This window comes from Sander lucioperca, chromosome 2, assembly GCF_008315115.2.
Source record: "Sander lucioperca isolate FBNREF2018 chromosome 2, SLUC_FBN_1.2, whole genome shotgun sequence".
NCBI lineage: Eukaryota > Metazoa > Chordata > Actinopteri > Perciformes > Percidae > Sander > Sander lucioperca.
In genome coordinates, this window is record NC_050174.1 from 39,020,732 (window position 1) to 39,036,002 (window position 15,271).

At 42.0% G+C, this 15,271-nt stretch overlaps 1 protein-coding gene across 2 annotated transcripts in view; it reads left to right on the plus strand.

Moving 5' to 3' along the window:
• Positions 1-15,271, plus strand: part of fras1 (Fraser extracellular matrix complex subunit 1) — a 270,430-nt gene that overhangs the window by 243,423 nt on the left and 11,736 nt on the right. For both annotated transcript variants that reach the window (XM_031305293.2, XM_031305292.2), the window contains exons 50-66: positions 1,754-1,867; positions 3,676-3,826; positions 5,563-5,722; positions 6,136-6,304; positions 6,622-6,868; positions 7,771-8,115; positions 9,272-9,432; positions 9,782-9,929; positions 10,057-10,262; positions 10,372-10,528; positions 11,358-11,558; positions 11,683-11,870; positions 12,430-12,705; positions 12,949-13,181; positions 13,279-13,439; positions 13,683-13,897; positions 14,659-14,809. In XM_031305293.2, the coding sequence (XP_031161153.1) occupies positions 1,754-1,867; positions 3,676-3,826; positions 5,563-5,722; positions 6,136-6,304; positions 6,622-6,868; positions 7,771-8,115; positions 9,272-9,432; positions 9,782-9,929; positions 10,057-10,262; positions 10,372-10,528; positions 11,358-11,558; positions 11,683-11,870; positions 12,430-12,705; positions 12,949-13,181; positions 13,279-13,439; positions 13,683-13,897; positions 14,659-14,809 (3,283 nt within the window). The remainder of the gene's footprint in view (positions 1-1,753; positions 1,868-3,675; positions 3,827-5,562; positions 5,723-6,135; positions 6,305-6,621; positions 6,869-7,770; positions 8,116-9,271; positions 9,433-9,781; positions 9,930-10,056; positions 10,263-10,371; positions 10,529-11,357; positions 11,559-11,682; positions 11,871-12,429; positions 12,706-12,948; positions 13,182-13,278; positions 13,440-13,682; positions 13,898-14,658; positions 14,810-15,271) is intronic.

Genomic DNA, 15,271 nt, shown 5'->3' on the forward strand with positions numbered 1-15,271 from the left:
TGGACATATTTTTGTAAAATTAAGACATTTTTTGAAAATTGGGGACATTTGAAAAGTAACGAAGGAAAAGTCACAATGTTTTGACAAGTGAAGAAATTGTTAGAAATGTTGGACATTGTTGGAAACAGTGAACATGTTTGGAAAGTGAGGACATTTTTGGAAAATTAGATGTTTTTGGAAATTGAGTGCATGTGTAGAGAGTGAGGACGTTTTCAGAAAGTGTCGACGTGTTTGGAAGGTGAGGATTTTTTTGGAAGGTTCACAAGGTCACAGATTATTTAATTTGAGGCCTGTTTGGGTACAATTTAAAGAATATCAAAAAATACAGAAAAATCTAAAAACACAGTTCTATGTACCAGAATGTTTGTAATTTCTTACCTGAGAATGATCTCGCAATCCCTTAGATTCATCTTGCCATCCCTGTTTCCTGGGTGTAGAATGCAATAAATGAGGGTCCTTACAAGTATAGAATTACAAACATCTGTGTGTGTGTGCTTGTTTTACTATATTCGTGGGGTCCAAAAACCAGGGAATACAGTATACTTGTGGGGTCTGCACAGCCTTGTGGGGCCCAAAATGCTGGACTCCACAAGGTTAAAGGGCTGTTTGAGGGTTAAGACTTGGTTTTAGGATTAGGGTTAGAATTAGGTTATGGTTAGGGTGAGGGTGAGGATTAAGGTTAGCCATTTAGTTGTGATGGTTAAGGTTAGGGTAAGGGGCTAGGGAATGAATTATGTCAATGACGGGTCCCCACAAAGATAGTGAAACAAGTGTGTGTGTGTGTGTGTGTGTGTGTGTGTGTGCGTGCGTGCGTGCATGCGTGCGTTGTTAATGTCAGCTTAATGGTGGCAGTTATGAGCAAGCCTCAGGGTGAATTGACTTCTGCGCTTGTCAATTTAGCCGTCTCTCTCAGCCGTCCTCCACCACCTGTCACTACAAATAGTCCATATGATTAAACTGAATGACAGCAGGCAGGTATTGATAGATATCCCTGACGACACACACGCACACACACACACACACACATAATTATGAGACTTGTGTTTATTATCTTTCGACCGCCTGGGGACATTTGGCTCAATGGTCAGACGTGTTCTGCACCTCAGAAGACGGTTCGTAGCATTACCGCTGCCAATGTTTGAGGTGAATTTGCTCCCACTGGAGCTGTCCTGTGATTAAATAATGCATGAGCTCCTATAATACATTTTGGATGAATGCATCCTTCAAATGGCAAGTGTCAAAGTTGGCCTTTGCAGCATCTGTGTGATGACAGGCTGCTCTTTCTGTTTTCCATTTTGCACCTCGGACACAATGCAGTAAGGTTGGAGTAGTTTATCTGATTCAGTCATCATTTTGAAGGGGGACAAATCAATAAAGTAATAGCCTGCTGTGCTTGTTTTTGCCACTATGACACTCAACCTATACTGTATCCAGTTCATGAGAATCAATTTTCTGTTTTACCTACTTGTTCTGAATACAAGGTTGTCCCAACTTTTGTCAGTGGGAAGTAGTTCAAGTGTAGGCTGTACATGTTTCCAGGAGACTGTTTCTGCAACCAGATGACCACAAATAAAACTTGATTCACTTCTATTGTATTGGGATTTAGGCAGTAATCTGAGGGACAGATGTCTAAAAAAAAATCTCAATATACCTGTTGGATATAAAAAAGGCTTAAGCAGTTAATTCTGATTCTCCATTCAATTCTCATAAAATGTCTTCAAACATTTTTATGTCAACTTTTCTGGTTTTCCAGATCGTGACGGCTGCTCCACAGAAGTTCAAGATCGATATTCTGCCAGTTGACGATGGCACGCCGCGTATCGTCACCAACCTGGGACTGCAGTGGCTGGAGTACATGGACAACAAGGTACAAGTCTTCCTCTTCACAAATGTCTGCAGAGGGCGCCTGGGTAGCTCACCTGGTAGAGCGCACACCCATATGTAGAGGTTTAACCCTTGACGCAGCGGTCGCAGGTTATTCCCCCTCTCTCTCCCCTTTCATGTCTTCAGCTGTCCTAAATTCCCAAAAAATAATCTTAAAAGTCTTTGCTGTGTTTCATGGTGATGCTTAATAGCCGAAAAGGGAGTAATGGACCCAGTGATTAGAGCTGTAATCGGGCCTTAAAAGTTAGACCCGAAAAGGACCGAGCCCGACAGAATTCGGCCCGAGCCTGACAAAAAAAAAAAAAAAGCTTTTTAAAAGCCTGAACCTGTTTACAGCCCAACTGTACAAAAGGCTGTCTATCAGCAGTGATTAGAGTGCATGTCGGAGAATAGCGCGGACACGCGCTTCACACCGCGAGCGGGCACACTTACCACTTGACGGAAAAGGGAGAGAAAAAAAAAGGAGACTGCGCCACACACACACAGCTCTTTTGTCTTTTGTCAAGAATGAGTCATTTATACATTTTTTAACATAATTTATTCATGATTAACGTAGGCTATAGGTCACTTGGAAGTTGGAACAAAGAAATAAAATAAGTCCTCCAGAGGCCAGCCTCCGTTTCACCTCCTCAGCATCCATTTTCGCGCTAATCGAAACGCATCACCTGACCGCTCATTTACCGCCCAAGCCTGAGCCTGGCCCGAGCCCGTGTAAAATGATAGAAATTAAGACAAAGATCTTCAGCTGTACCAGTGATGGAGATCAACTTTCTAATTACCCTTTTCAAATTGCCATTGTTTTTGGTTTTCCAGTAGAAGACTAGTTTCACTGGAGACTTTACTGTACACACAAAAAGGTGTGAATGTGCAGGAGGCTGGGTTGTTGCAGAGTGGTCCGTAGGCTCAACAGACTCCTTAACATGACAAGACATGCAGTTTTCAAGAAGTGACTTTGATTGTGCAGACAGCTTTGTGCTTCTTCATCCAATCACAGTGACATATTGAATGTGTCTTTGTGACTGACAGGTCTGCAAAGAGAATCTCTATCACTGTTTGCTCACAATGTGTAATTTACTTGCTCCCCCTGCTGGATAAAACACCTCAACACAACGCAACCACCATTTTCTATAGCAGATGTTCTAAAAATGTCACTTGAGGGTGAAAAAGGCCTTGCTAGATAAAGTCTGTGATTTAATTGAATTTAAGACCCTCCTCATCACCTACAAAGCACTCCATAATCTCGCATCCAGCTACATTACTGACCTCCTACCAGGCTATGTCCCTTCTCGCTCCCTCCGCTCTTCCTCGACTGGCCTCTTTGTCACCATCCCACATTCCGCCTCTCCACCATGGGGGCCAGGGCCTTCAGCTGTTCTGCACCAAGTCTCTGGAATGCCCTCCCGTCCCACATTCAACAGGCATACACAGTCAATTCATTAAAAGATTTTTTTAAAGACCTACCTTTTTAAGAAAGCTTTTAATCTTTAAGTCTTCATAGTACTGCATCGCCATAGAAACCCTCCCGACACACTTTTTTTACTGCTTTTCTGACGTTTCTTAGCACTTTTCAGATGTTGTCGATTTTGTTAAATGTATTTCTATGAAGCTAAATGTATTCTATTGTATTTTCTTCTTTTATGCCCTCTTAAACATGTAAGATGTCCTTGTGTATCTAGAAAGGCATCCGCCAAATAAAATGTATTATTATTATTAATAACACCTAGAGTATAATATTGAGTCTAAATGTGGCAGAGCAGGCTATTGCAGTCATTTCTGTTAAACGTCCATCAGGCCACCAACCTGATCAGCAAGAAGGAGCTGCTGACCATGGATCCAGACACAGATGATGGACAGCTGGTTTACGAAATCACAACAGAGTCAAAGCATGGCTTCCTGGAGAGCAAGCTGAAACCTGGCAACCCCATCACCACCTTCACACAAGGTACACAGTTTTCATGGGTTTTTTTCAGGCCCTGATGTTGAATTTTTACAGAAGATACATATTATTATTGCACGTAGAAAAATATTTAATTTTTAATTTATTTTTAACTTTTTGACAAAAAAAGCTACTACTACTTTTATATCAGCTATTTTATATTATTTGTAAGTAAAATAAAGAGAGTTTTTTATGTTTTGGCTTGAGAACACTCATTAGTAATATAAGTTATTACAGCTTTGTAATTGGCCTTGCACTGCCACTCTTTAGCAGTTGTTTCTAACACTTTTGGCGTGTGATTCCTTAAAATGAAGCCATGTCTGCTTGTGGTCCCTAATTGCAAGCTCTGGTCTTTTTCCTTCTAAAATGATTTAATTTGGAGTATTTTAAATGTAGTAGCTAACATTTCAAAAGAGACAGGCAAAAGTGATATAAAGTCAGAAAAAATATATTTTTTGTATGTAGATTTTGATTTACCGTGTTTTTATTTACCCTTTATCCAGGTTGATGTTGCATCAATGCGCTTTCCTGTTCATTCTTTTTCTTGAGCTAATTCATGGTGTTATATTACACTTCATACCAATTTGAAAGTAGAGGAGGAGGGTTAAACAGTTACTTAACACAGTGAAGTTTTGAATTGGGACTCCACTAAATTCAACAGGTCCTCACAGTCAGAAGGAGAAGGGTTTAAAGGTAAAGAACATAAGGAAAGGACGCAAACCTGACCCCCACCTCCCTGCCTGTACACTCTCTGTCTCCTCTTTACTGAAAGTTTTGTTCAAGGGCACCTCAGCAACCGTGGCAGTGTTTTTCTTCCACTTTGTTTCCCAGCCGAAGTGCCGTTTGAATCAGCAGTGTTTTCATCATGAGCCTGCTTATCTCCACCTCTAGGCTGCAGCAAGGGATCCATGTCAGTGTGCTTTTGTGAAATGTTGATTCTCTAGGCTGGAGTGCAGCTCGCAAGCACTCACTTTGATGTGTTGCATTGGAGCTTGTAAACATCATTTCCTAAATGATTCAATAACCAAAATAAATTATTACCCTGAGAGAGAAGACATGTGAATAAAGTGGGTGATGTCAACATGTCATAACTCTCATATTCTGCCATATTCTTTCACTCAAAGTGCAAGAGTGTTCATTCTGAACTTCCTGAAGGTCACTTAAACATCTTTCTAGCACGGGGACTCTCGCCCTTCTTTTGGCGTTCAGCCCTCAATTACAAAGTAATTTCTTGTCTCTGAACTCTGGAAGGTAGGCTATAAATGAGCAGAAATTGTGAGCCAATGATGGCTTTCATCTTCATTTTCAACTTTTATTTGTTCCTCTCGTAATGAAAAAAGGCCAGAGGCTGCAAATGACATGGAATCATTATTTCACAGAGAATTCATTCTTAACAAAGATTTTTACGATTAAGATTCGACCCCTGTAGGAACAGTTTTTTTTAGTTGCCCCCCTTCCTCACAGTCAGGTCAGAGTGACATTGCTGGGTAAAGATCAGGGCTAATTGTGCTATAGGACAATTCTTAAAATGTAGTTCTCCCTGTCAATGAGCTGTTGCAATGCTTGAAACATTATTTTACAAATATACTGTATATATTTACATTCTGCAATAAACTGATGCCCAAGGACGTTGTGTTTACATCCACTTTGTGACATGAAAAGAATGTAAAAGATGAGAAGAAAGAGTGAAATAAAGGAATTCAGTGTTTGATCATTATTAATCTGACCTTGTTTCTTATTAGCTGATGTCAACCTGGGTCTGATCCGCTACGTGCTGCATCAGGAGAACGTTCAGGAAACCATGGACAACTTCAAGTTCCTGGTCAAAGACAGCAAACCAAATGTGGTCAGCGACAACGTTTTTCACATCCAGTGGTCACTCGTCAGCTTTGAGCACAAAAGGTCTGTATCATGTGTGAGGCGTTTACCAAGACCAACATCCATTCGTTCACGGTTTGGGAAATTACCCCGAGAAAGTTATCGTTACGTAAAACTTCCTGAAATGGCATTACTTTATCCAGAAACTCATCGCATTGTTATCCAAAAGTCATACCAGTCAGTACCTGTCCAGCATCCGTAATTAAAATAACCGGGGCGCCTGGGTAGCTCACCTGGTAGAGGGTGCACCCTATGTACAGAGTCTCAGTCCTCTCCGCAGCGCCCACAGTTTGATTCCGACCTGCGGCCCTTTGCTGCATGTCGTTCCCCCTCTCTCTCCCTTTTCATGTCTAAGCTGTCCTCTCAAATAAAGGCCTAAAATGCCAAAAATAAATAAAAAATAAAATAACCTCTCACTTCCTGTGATGGATCCACAGCTACAATGTGAGTGAGAAGGCCGGCACGGTGGCGGTGACGGTGAAGCGAACAGGTAACCTCAACCAGTACGCCGTCGTGCTCTGCCGCACAGAACAGGGCAGCGCCACCTCCACCAGCAGCGTCGGATCCCGACCAGGCCAGCAGGACTATGTGGAATATGCTGGACAGGTAAGCGTGCGTCACCAATGACCAGCTGTTATTTTTTATTTTCATAGCTGGAAATTTTGAAACAACAATATGTAAACGCTTCAGCCTTCTTCTACAACTGGCTTTCAATTGAAGTTTTTTGGATATAACATTGGTATATAAATTCAGTAACTGACAGCAAAATAATTAAGTATCAATGAGAAGATCACTGATCTTGAAAAGAATGCAATTGTTTTCTATTCTCTGTCCTTCATGGTCTGCGTTCTTGGTACCATTAGATATTATATGTTCAATCATAACCCGATATACATATTGACCATTATCATGTTAACTAACAGGTACAGTTTGATGAGCGTGAGGACACCAAGGTGTGCACCATCGTCATCAACGACGACAAGGTGTTTGAGGGAACTGAGAGCTTCCACGTGGAGCTGAGCATGCCTGTGTATGCGCTGCTGGGCGGAAACACGCGCGCCATCGTCAATATCAACGACACCGAGGACGAACCCACTCTGCAGTTTGATAAGAAGACATACCATGTCAACGAGAGCACCGGCTTCATCCACGCACCCATTGAGAGAAAAGGTAGAGAGCACTCAGCAAACTGCAACATCTCTGTTAACCTCTTTGACTATTAACCACTTCATTTCATTTTCCACTTTTTATTTAAATGAAAGCTACCTACATAATATATGCAATAAGCAGATACAGAAAAATATTTGCAAATATATGTTCTGTATCTGCTTATTGTAGCACTTCTTTAAGGCCATATGAGGCTTACACTAAGTGATGTATTCACACCCGTATTCCCGTTTAAACATTTGAGGCAACCTAATGAATGTACAGCCAGCATGACTGTGAAGCAGGTCAACTTTTAATGTCAGATACCAAATGGTGTTACCGACAGGGTTACACTTTACTTGAAGGTATCTCATAAGAGTCACATGGCACTGTCATGAACGTGTCATAAACATTATAAACAAGTCATAAACATTTATGACCCTAACGCTTCTTTTAGTAATTGTCATTCGTTTTTTGTCATGACAAGTTAGGGTTAGGGTTCATGTGTCATGACTGTGTCATGTCATGTCACTCTTATGTAGATAGATACCCTTAAGTAAAGTTTTACCAAAGACAGTATTCATCGTGATCAGTTAGTCAATCGGCAGAAAATGAATCGCCAAGAATAATTTTTTTTTCTTTTTTTTTTAAATTACTTTTCAAGAATAAACTAAATATTATCAGGTTCCATTATGTTTTTGGGTTTTACCTGGACATTTTCAAGTAAGCATGTTAAAGATAAGGCAAAAAAATACCAACCAAACTTTTATGGTTCCACATAAATCCAAGCAAACATGTCTATATTTGGGCACAGAGTGCTGTGAATAAAGTCCCCAAATAAAACACCAATACACCAAGCAGCAGTGATATGGAAGGCAACATATGACCAGCGGTGACCCTGTCTCTCTTGGCTCATTTCCACTCAGGTGACACCTCCAGCACCGTGTCGGCTCTCTGCTACACCGTGGCCAAATCGGCTCAGGGCAGCAGCCTCCACGCTCTGGAGTCCGGCTCCGACTACAAGAGCCGCGGCATGACCAATGACAACCGTGTCATCTTCGGCCCCGGCGTCAGCATGTCCACCTGCGACGTCAAGCTCATCGACGACAGCGAGTACGAGCTGTCTGAGGAGTTTGAGGTGGTGCTGTCGGACGCCTCGGATAACGCACGCATCGGGGACGTGACATCCGCCAAGGTCATCATCGACGGACCCAACGATGCATCAACGGTTTCTCTCGGGAACGCCACCTTTACTTTCAGTGAAGATGCTGGTATGAGCTGTTTCTGTTTATAGAGTAGTTGTATGTTTTATTTTTTCTTTCTGCATTTTTGGGTGCATTTTTTTCTCTATCCCCAAGAGAAATTCTTTGAAGTTGCACATTTTTTTCAGATGTCATAGCTTGGCTATATTATTTAAGGGAAATGTAAAAATCTAATGATCTCCATGAGGACATTCAAAGAAGAGTTACAAATTGTCTTTGGAAAGGGAAGTTTCATAACGGCTACATCTACGATCTGAGGGTGTAGCATTAACATTTTGCCAGTAGTGCAGTGTCTGTGGACCCCTGACCCTCTCACTACACATGAAACAGAATGTCAGCATACTCCCTGAACATTTACACATCTCATTTGTAGGAACAAGATTCATTCTGTTTTTTTTAGTTATTTATTTTGGAACAGAGAACATGTTTTGAAGTGGAAAAACACAGGATGTATAGTTTCCTTTTTTTATTAATTAGCATGCTACTGCTGTCAATGGTTCACTATGTCACATTTACTTCACTATCACTTTTAGCAGCATTTTTACTTAAAGCTAGTGTTAGTTCTCAACATAACACTTTAAAGTTCCTCTCTTCACATCGGCATGAATTGGATCCACCGCACAGCACTTTAAAAAGAAAACTTCACTTTTAAAGCCGGTTTGCCTATTTCTCCCGTTATTTCCTTACAAGCAATGTAGCATTTGAAAGGCTTTTTTTTAAACAGAGTCCAGCGCAGTGCTCACTTCAAATAAAACGCTACATTACATAATTTTCAGCAAACTTCACGGAGAATAATGAGGGCAAAACTTCATCACCAATCTGTTTTAACCGAATACTCTCCAGCTTAGCTAAAAACACAAAAACCGTCAGCAGGTTAGCGTATTGTTCACTACTGAGCCTGCTGTTACAGATGTTAACTAACCACAGACAGTTGCGAAGCTGCAGAATGAATATAGGGGTAACACAATGGACTTTTGACTATTTTTTGCATTAAAACAAACGATTTTTCTGGCCTGGTGGATGTTTACGTTATCCTGCTGGCCCGCCAGACCTGTACAATTATAGCGGAAACACTGCATCTATAGTTTGAAGATACAGAGATTCTGTTTACAAAGTATTCCCATATTTTTTAAACCTACGTTTCATTCTTATCTCCACACTCTAGGCACAATTGAAATACAAGTGCTGCGCCACGGCAGTGACCTGTCCTCTGTGACTTCTGTGTGGTGTGCCACCCGCCCCTCAGACCCCCCCTCAGCCAGCCCAGGGGTCGACTACATCCCCAGCTCCAAGAAGGTGGAGTTCAAACCTGGAAGAACTGAGGAGGTAAGGGCAGAGACTTCTCACCTAGAGCAAGGTTGTGTAAAAGTGCTGAATCAAAGGCAGCTGGATAAGAAAGAATATAAAAAGCCTCTTCATTAATTTCTTAAAGATGAACATATTTACATGTCCAACAAGTCCATCAAAGGCAGAATGAGAAGCCTACCAGGGTTGTTTAGCTTTATGACTATTTTTAATGAAATGCACTCTTCATTGGTATTTTTTTTTAGAACCCAGAAAACAACATATTGAACTAAAGAAGGCATTGTGTCCTACCTCGTTACCTTTAAAACAGAAGACCTGGCCTATGACACCTTTAGAAACCTTGCTAATACTCTGCTCTCCTTTTTTACAGACCTGCAGTTTGACCATCATGGACGACATCCAGAACCCGTCCATCGAAGGACCTGAGTCGTTTGTAGTGTTCCTCAGTTCTCCTCAAGGTGCTGTCCTCCAAGAGCCCTACGAAGCCAACGTCGTCATCACTGACACCTTCCAGGACAGTATGTGGACACAAGAATGTCACAGCATGCAACTATGCATTTCATTTCTTTTCATTTGAGGCTTCTGACATCTCACATACCTCACATGCATAATCAGCTTTCTCACAGCCATCATCCCCTCTCTCAGTTCCCAGCATGCAGTTTGAGAAGAGCGCCTACACTGTGAAGGAGAAAGACAGCGTCCTGCACATCCCCATCATCCGTACAGGAGACCTGTCCTTCAAGTCATCGGTGCGTTGTTTCACTCGGACCATGTCAGCCATGGTGATGGACGACTTCGAGGAGAGGAGGAATGCTGACGAGTCGCGCATCACTTTCCTCAAAGGAGAGAAGGTAGAATTTAGTCCAATGTGTTCATCTAAAGTAGATCAAATTTGTTTGTATGTTTTTTTGTCAGTTACCTGCCCATTCAAATGTTTTGTGTATGTTTTATTTTTTTCAGGTAAAAAACTGCACCGTTCACATCAATGATGACTCTGTTTATGAGCCCGAAGAGGAGTTCCAGGTGCATCTTGGGACACCGCTGGGTGACCACTGGAGTGGTGCCATGGTGGGCGCTAGCGACATTGTCACCATCACCATCACCAATGATGAAGATGGTAAGCAGACGCCTCATAAGTCACATACAGCAGGTAGCTTTCTGGTGAATAGATGTACTCTCACTGACAGCTGAACTTTCTTGGCACCTCTGTTTTGTTCCAGAGAGAACATTTGATTTTTCTTCTTTCTCTAGCTCATGAAAGCTATACATCATCGTCTCAGTGTGTTTTATTAAGAAGTTAGAATATTGTTTTTGAAAAATACATATTCTTTGAGTACAACATCAACTACACTCTTAAAAAAATATCAGATTAGCATGGTTTGCGTTTGCTCACATACTTACGATGGCATTATGGCCATTGTAGGTTTAAAAAAATATATATATATAAAATATATATTACGGAGCCAGGGGAGAGGGGTAAAATGTTAATTTAGTTCCTGATGCACAAAAGCACCTCATCCAAATCAGTGTGTTGTTTTCTTCTGAAAAGGCCCAATTCACGATGACGTCTTATCATTGCTGGCAACTTAGACGGAGTTGTAAATCGCATACTTATTCTTTTTACTTAAAGTATGTACTGTTGCATGCAGTATGCATACAATCGGGACATACTTCTTCTCCATATCATTGCGCCTTGAACTTTGACCCTCTTGCTCTGCAAAATCCAATCAGATGTAGTAGGGCATCCTGGTATTTTCGGCGTACTGCGTTTGAGATGCTATGTGATGGGACATACTAAATCTTTTTCTGACATACTAAAGTGTACCAAGTGTATATAGTATGGGTATTGGAACGCAGGGTGTGTGTATTTAATGTGCAAATCATATTGGACAGTACAACTTCTAGAGGGCAGCTCTTTGACCTTTAGTCCTCTTCTGTTCCTCCAGCTCCCACCATTGAGTTTGAGCAGGTGTCCTATCAGGTCAGAGAGCCTCCTGGTCCCGATGGCATCGAGGTGCTTAACATCAAGGTGATCCGTGGCGGGGATCTGGACCGGACCTCCAAGATCCGCTGCAGCACCCGAGACGGATCAGCCCAGTCTGGAGTCGACTACAATCCCAATAGCCGAGTGCTAAAATTCACCCCTGGTCAGTGCTGAAAATTCACAGAAAAAAAGTGACATCTTTTAAGAGAGATTTTTTTTTTTGTAAATCTCAGATTCAAACTGAGATTAAATATGGCATTAATATCCCTCATTGCTTCCCTCTGTAGGGGTAGACCACATCCTATTCAAAGTGGAGATTCTGTCCAATGAAGACAGAGAGTGGCACGAGTCCTTCTCATTGGTCCTTGGCCCTGATGACCCGGTGGAGGCGGTGCTCGGGGAGATCACTACGGCAACAGTGACCATTCTGGACCAGGAGGCTTCAGGCAGCCTCATCCTCCCTGCCACACCTATTGTAAGAAATGTTGAACATTTCACTTGTTCAGTGGGCTTTAAATGATATAGTGACATAACTAATTATTCAAGTCTGTCTTTTTTGATACAAACACAGAACATAAAGATGTGAAACAGGAGCAGTGGGACAAACTAGGACAACAAGCTTGTGCTGAGAGCTTAAAATGTATTAAGCACTACAATGCACTACTGACGCTACAAAGCAGAAACATCTCCACTCTCTGTAAAAGCCCTTCTCTCCTCTACTACATATTCAGTTACTCCAACAGGAAACATGGGCAACATTTTCCTTTAACAGTTTGTTCACAGGCTTTAGCATTTCTTATTCATTTAACCAGAACCACTTACAATGCGTACAGCTATGTTCACATGCCATATTATGTGGTGGGGGATTTTACCCTAAATATCTTTTACTACCTTAGCAGGAACCTCATTTCGTGCAGTGTGATGCAGTCTCTACCCAACTCATTTGTTGAAATAAAAACAATGAAATAAATGAGAAAGTTGAATTCCTATAAGGAAAAAAAATGTAATCAGTACACATCCTGTTTCCTCCTCAGGTGGTCTCTCTCGCCGACTACGATCACGTCCAGGAGGTGACCAAGGAGGGCAGCAAGAAGACACCTTCTCCAGGTTACCCTTTGGTGTGCGTCACCCCCTGTGACCCTCACTACCCCAAGTACTCTGTGATGAAGGAGCGCTGCGAGGAGGCTGGCATCAACCAGACCCAAGTTCACTTCTCCTGGGAAGTGGCGGCGCCCACCGACACCAGCGGTGCCCGGTCCCCCTTCGAGACAGTCACAGACACCACACCATATACCAGCATCAACCATATGGTGAGCTGGGATTTTTGAAAAGGAATAGTTTAATGTAAAGTCATCAGTACAACATGACCAGTTTCGACATTATGATAGAGGCAGCAACTTCCCAGCTATTAGTAAATGTCTCCCCAGAATCCCTGGGTAAAATGGCTCTATAAATGAAAACATTTTCCTGGTAAAACCAATTAGAAGAAAAAACCCAGAATAGCCGCTTTTGTGCCGTCTCTCATGTCTCATCCTTTCTGCTGTCTCCCTCAGGTCCTGGACAGTATTTATTTCAGCCGTCGCTTCCACGTTCGCTGCGTTGCTCAGGCCAGGGATAAGGCGGGACACCTTGGAACACCACTGAGGAGCAATATCGCCACCATCGGCACAGATGGCTCCATCTGCCACACGCCTGTTACCACGGGAACCGCCAGGGGCTTCCAGGCTCAGTCCTTCATCGCCACGCTCAAATACTTGGACGTCAAGCACAAGGAGCACCCCAACCGGTGAGCAAACCAGTGGCTTTTTAAATTGTACGAAAGTCTCGAGCAACGAGTTATGTATTGTTTGTTAATGTCTCTCTGTGTGTCCCTGTGTGTTCAGTATACATATCTCAGTGCAGATCCCCCATCAGGACGGCATGCTCCCCCTGGTGTCCACCATGCCGCTGCACAACCTTCACTTCCTGCTGTCAGAGTCAATCTATAGGCAGCAGCACGTCTGCTCCAACCTGGTTACCCTCAAAGACCTGCAGGGTCTCTCCGGTCAGTCACTCAAACACACACGGACCTCCTGTGAATCCTTTTAAAATCAGAGCTGAAACAGCAGACATATTGTTTATGTAGTTGCTTGCAATGTAATATACCATGTGCAATGAATTAAGAGTTGTGCTTAAACTTTTACCAGATCTTTGTTGAAATCAGAAACTATCATTTTCAGTGACCGTGGCACAAAGATTTCTTGGATCTTTTTCAGCTAAGACAAACTTTGACGGCATTCTTCCACAGAGACGGGTTTCCTGGATGACGTGTCCTATGACAGCATTTCTCTGGGGCCGGGTTACGACCGCCCCTACCAGTTCAACCCCAATGTCCGGGAGGCCAAGAGCATCCAGCTCTACAAGCACCTCAACCTCAAGAACTGCATCTGGACCTTTGATGCCTACTACGACATGACGGAGCTCATCGACGTCTGCGGAGGCTCCGTCACCGCTGATTTCCAGGTACACGAGAACAGTCAAGGGCCAGTTGTTTCTGCGACCACAATATACGAGTCGCTGCGCTTTAAATCAGTCAAAGTTATCAATTAGAACTACAAAACTATGTAGCAAACACCTCGACTGAGTAGCTTTTGATATTTGTCTTAAGATTAATATTTAAATCACCACCAAAATGTTGTTGATTGAACTCTACTCAAGGTCCACTACTCTACTTTTTCCGTGGGTTTTGACCATATCACACAGTCTTCATCAAAAGTTTGATTATTTGTCATGGAACTGTAGATGTTCAAACTTTACCTTATTCTGAGCACTTTTATGACTTCATGTCCATGTTTGCTTAAAACTTTTAAGCAGACTTTGACAATCAATTCTTTTCCTTGGAAACAACATGCAACATACAGTGCTGTAAAAAGCTCTAGAACAAGCGAGTACTGTAAATGGACCTTAAGTGAAGATTGTTTTGTCAACTGCTGTTTATAAGGTCAAGAATGAACTAGCAAGTTTAATCAGTTTTTATTCATAATAGAATTCAGTTTCCTATGCTAATATATAAACTAAGAGTAGTATGTCCTTGGTGAAGACAATTTGAAAAATATATAGAGAAAAAGTTAAACATGTTTACATCTGTGACCATCGATCATAGTGCAGGTCAGATCTAAATAAGATATTCATTCATTGACAGTAGTTGCTCAAACCCTGATGTGACCCCCCTGATGGGTGCCAGTCTGCAGGTAGAGAACCAACATTAACTCTTCTTCTTCCAGGTTCGGGACTCGGCTCAGTCCTTCCTGACGGTGCAGGTTCCTCTCTACGTGTCCTACATCTACGTGACAGCACCGAGAGGCTGGGCCTCTCTGGAGCACCACACCGAGATGGAGTTCTCCTTCTTCTACGACACCGTGCTCTGGAGGACAGGTCAGGACCAAAATAAACTGACTCTTTATGAGCAAATCATAATGCAAAGTTACTACAAGTCTCCCTTTATGCATTTCTTCTGGATCTACATGCACCTTTTTCAGTTTACCCAAATTTGTGTATTAACTAAGTCTCTAGAGTGACTATGAAACATTTATTACAGATTTTGAAAGCTACTAAAAACAGCAGATCTTAATTTGTATACGTAGTTAACGTGAAAACAGAGCAGAAGAGGTTCAGCACACATAAATATGAAGTTGGATTTCTACATTTATACTTGACACTGTGACTAGACATAGTTGTTTATGTATATTGTGGTTTTGCTAATTTTGAGTAGGGTCCCCTGTAGTTATATTGGATATGAGATAAGTGAGGAGATACAAGATGAAAATGTAAAACTTTAAACAGTTAACATGTTTTTATACTTTCATTTAATGTTAATTTAGATGTGCATTTGGTCCA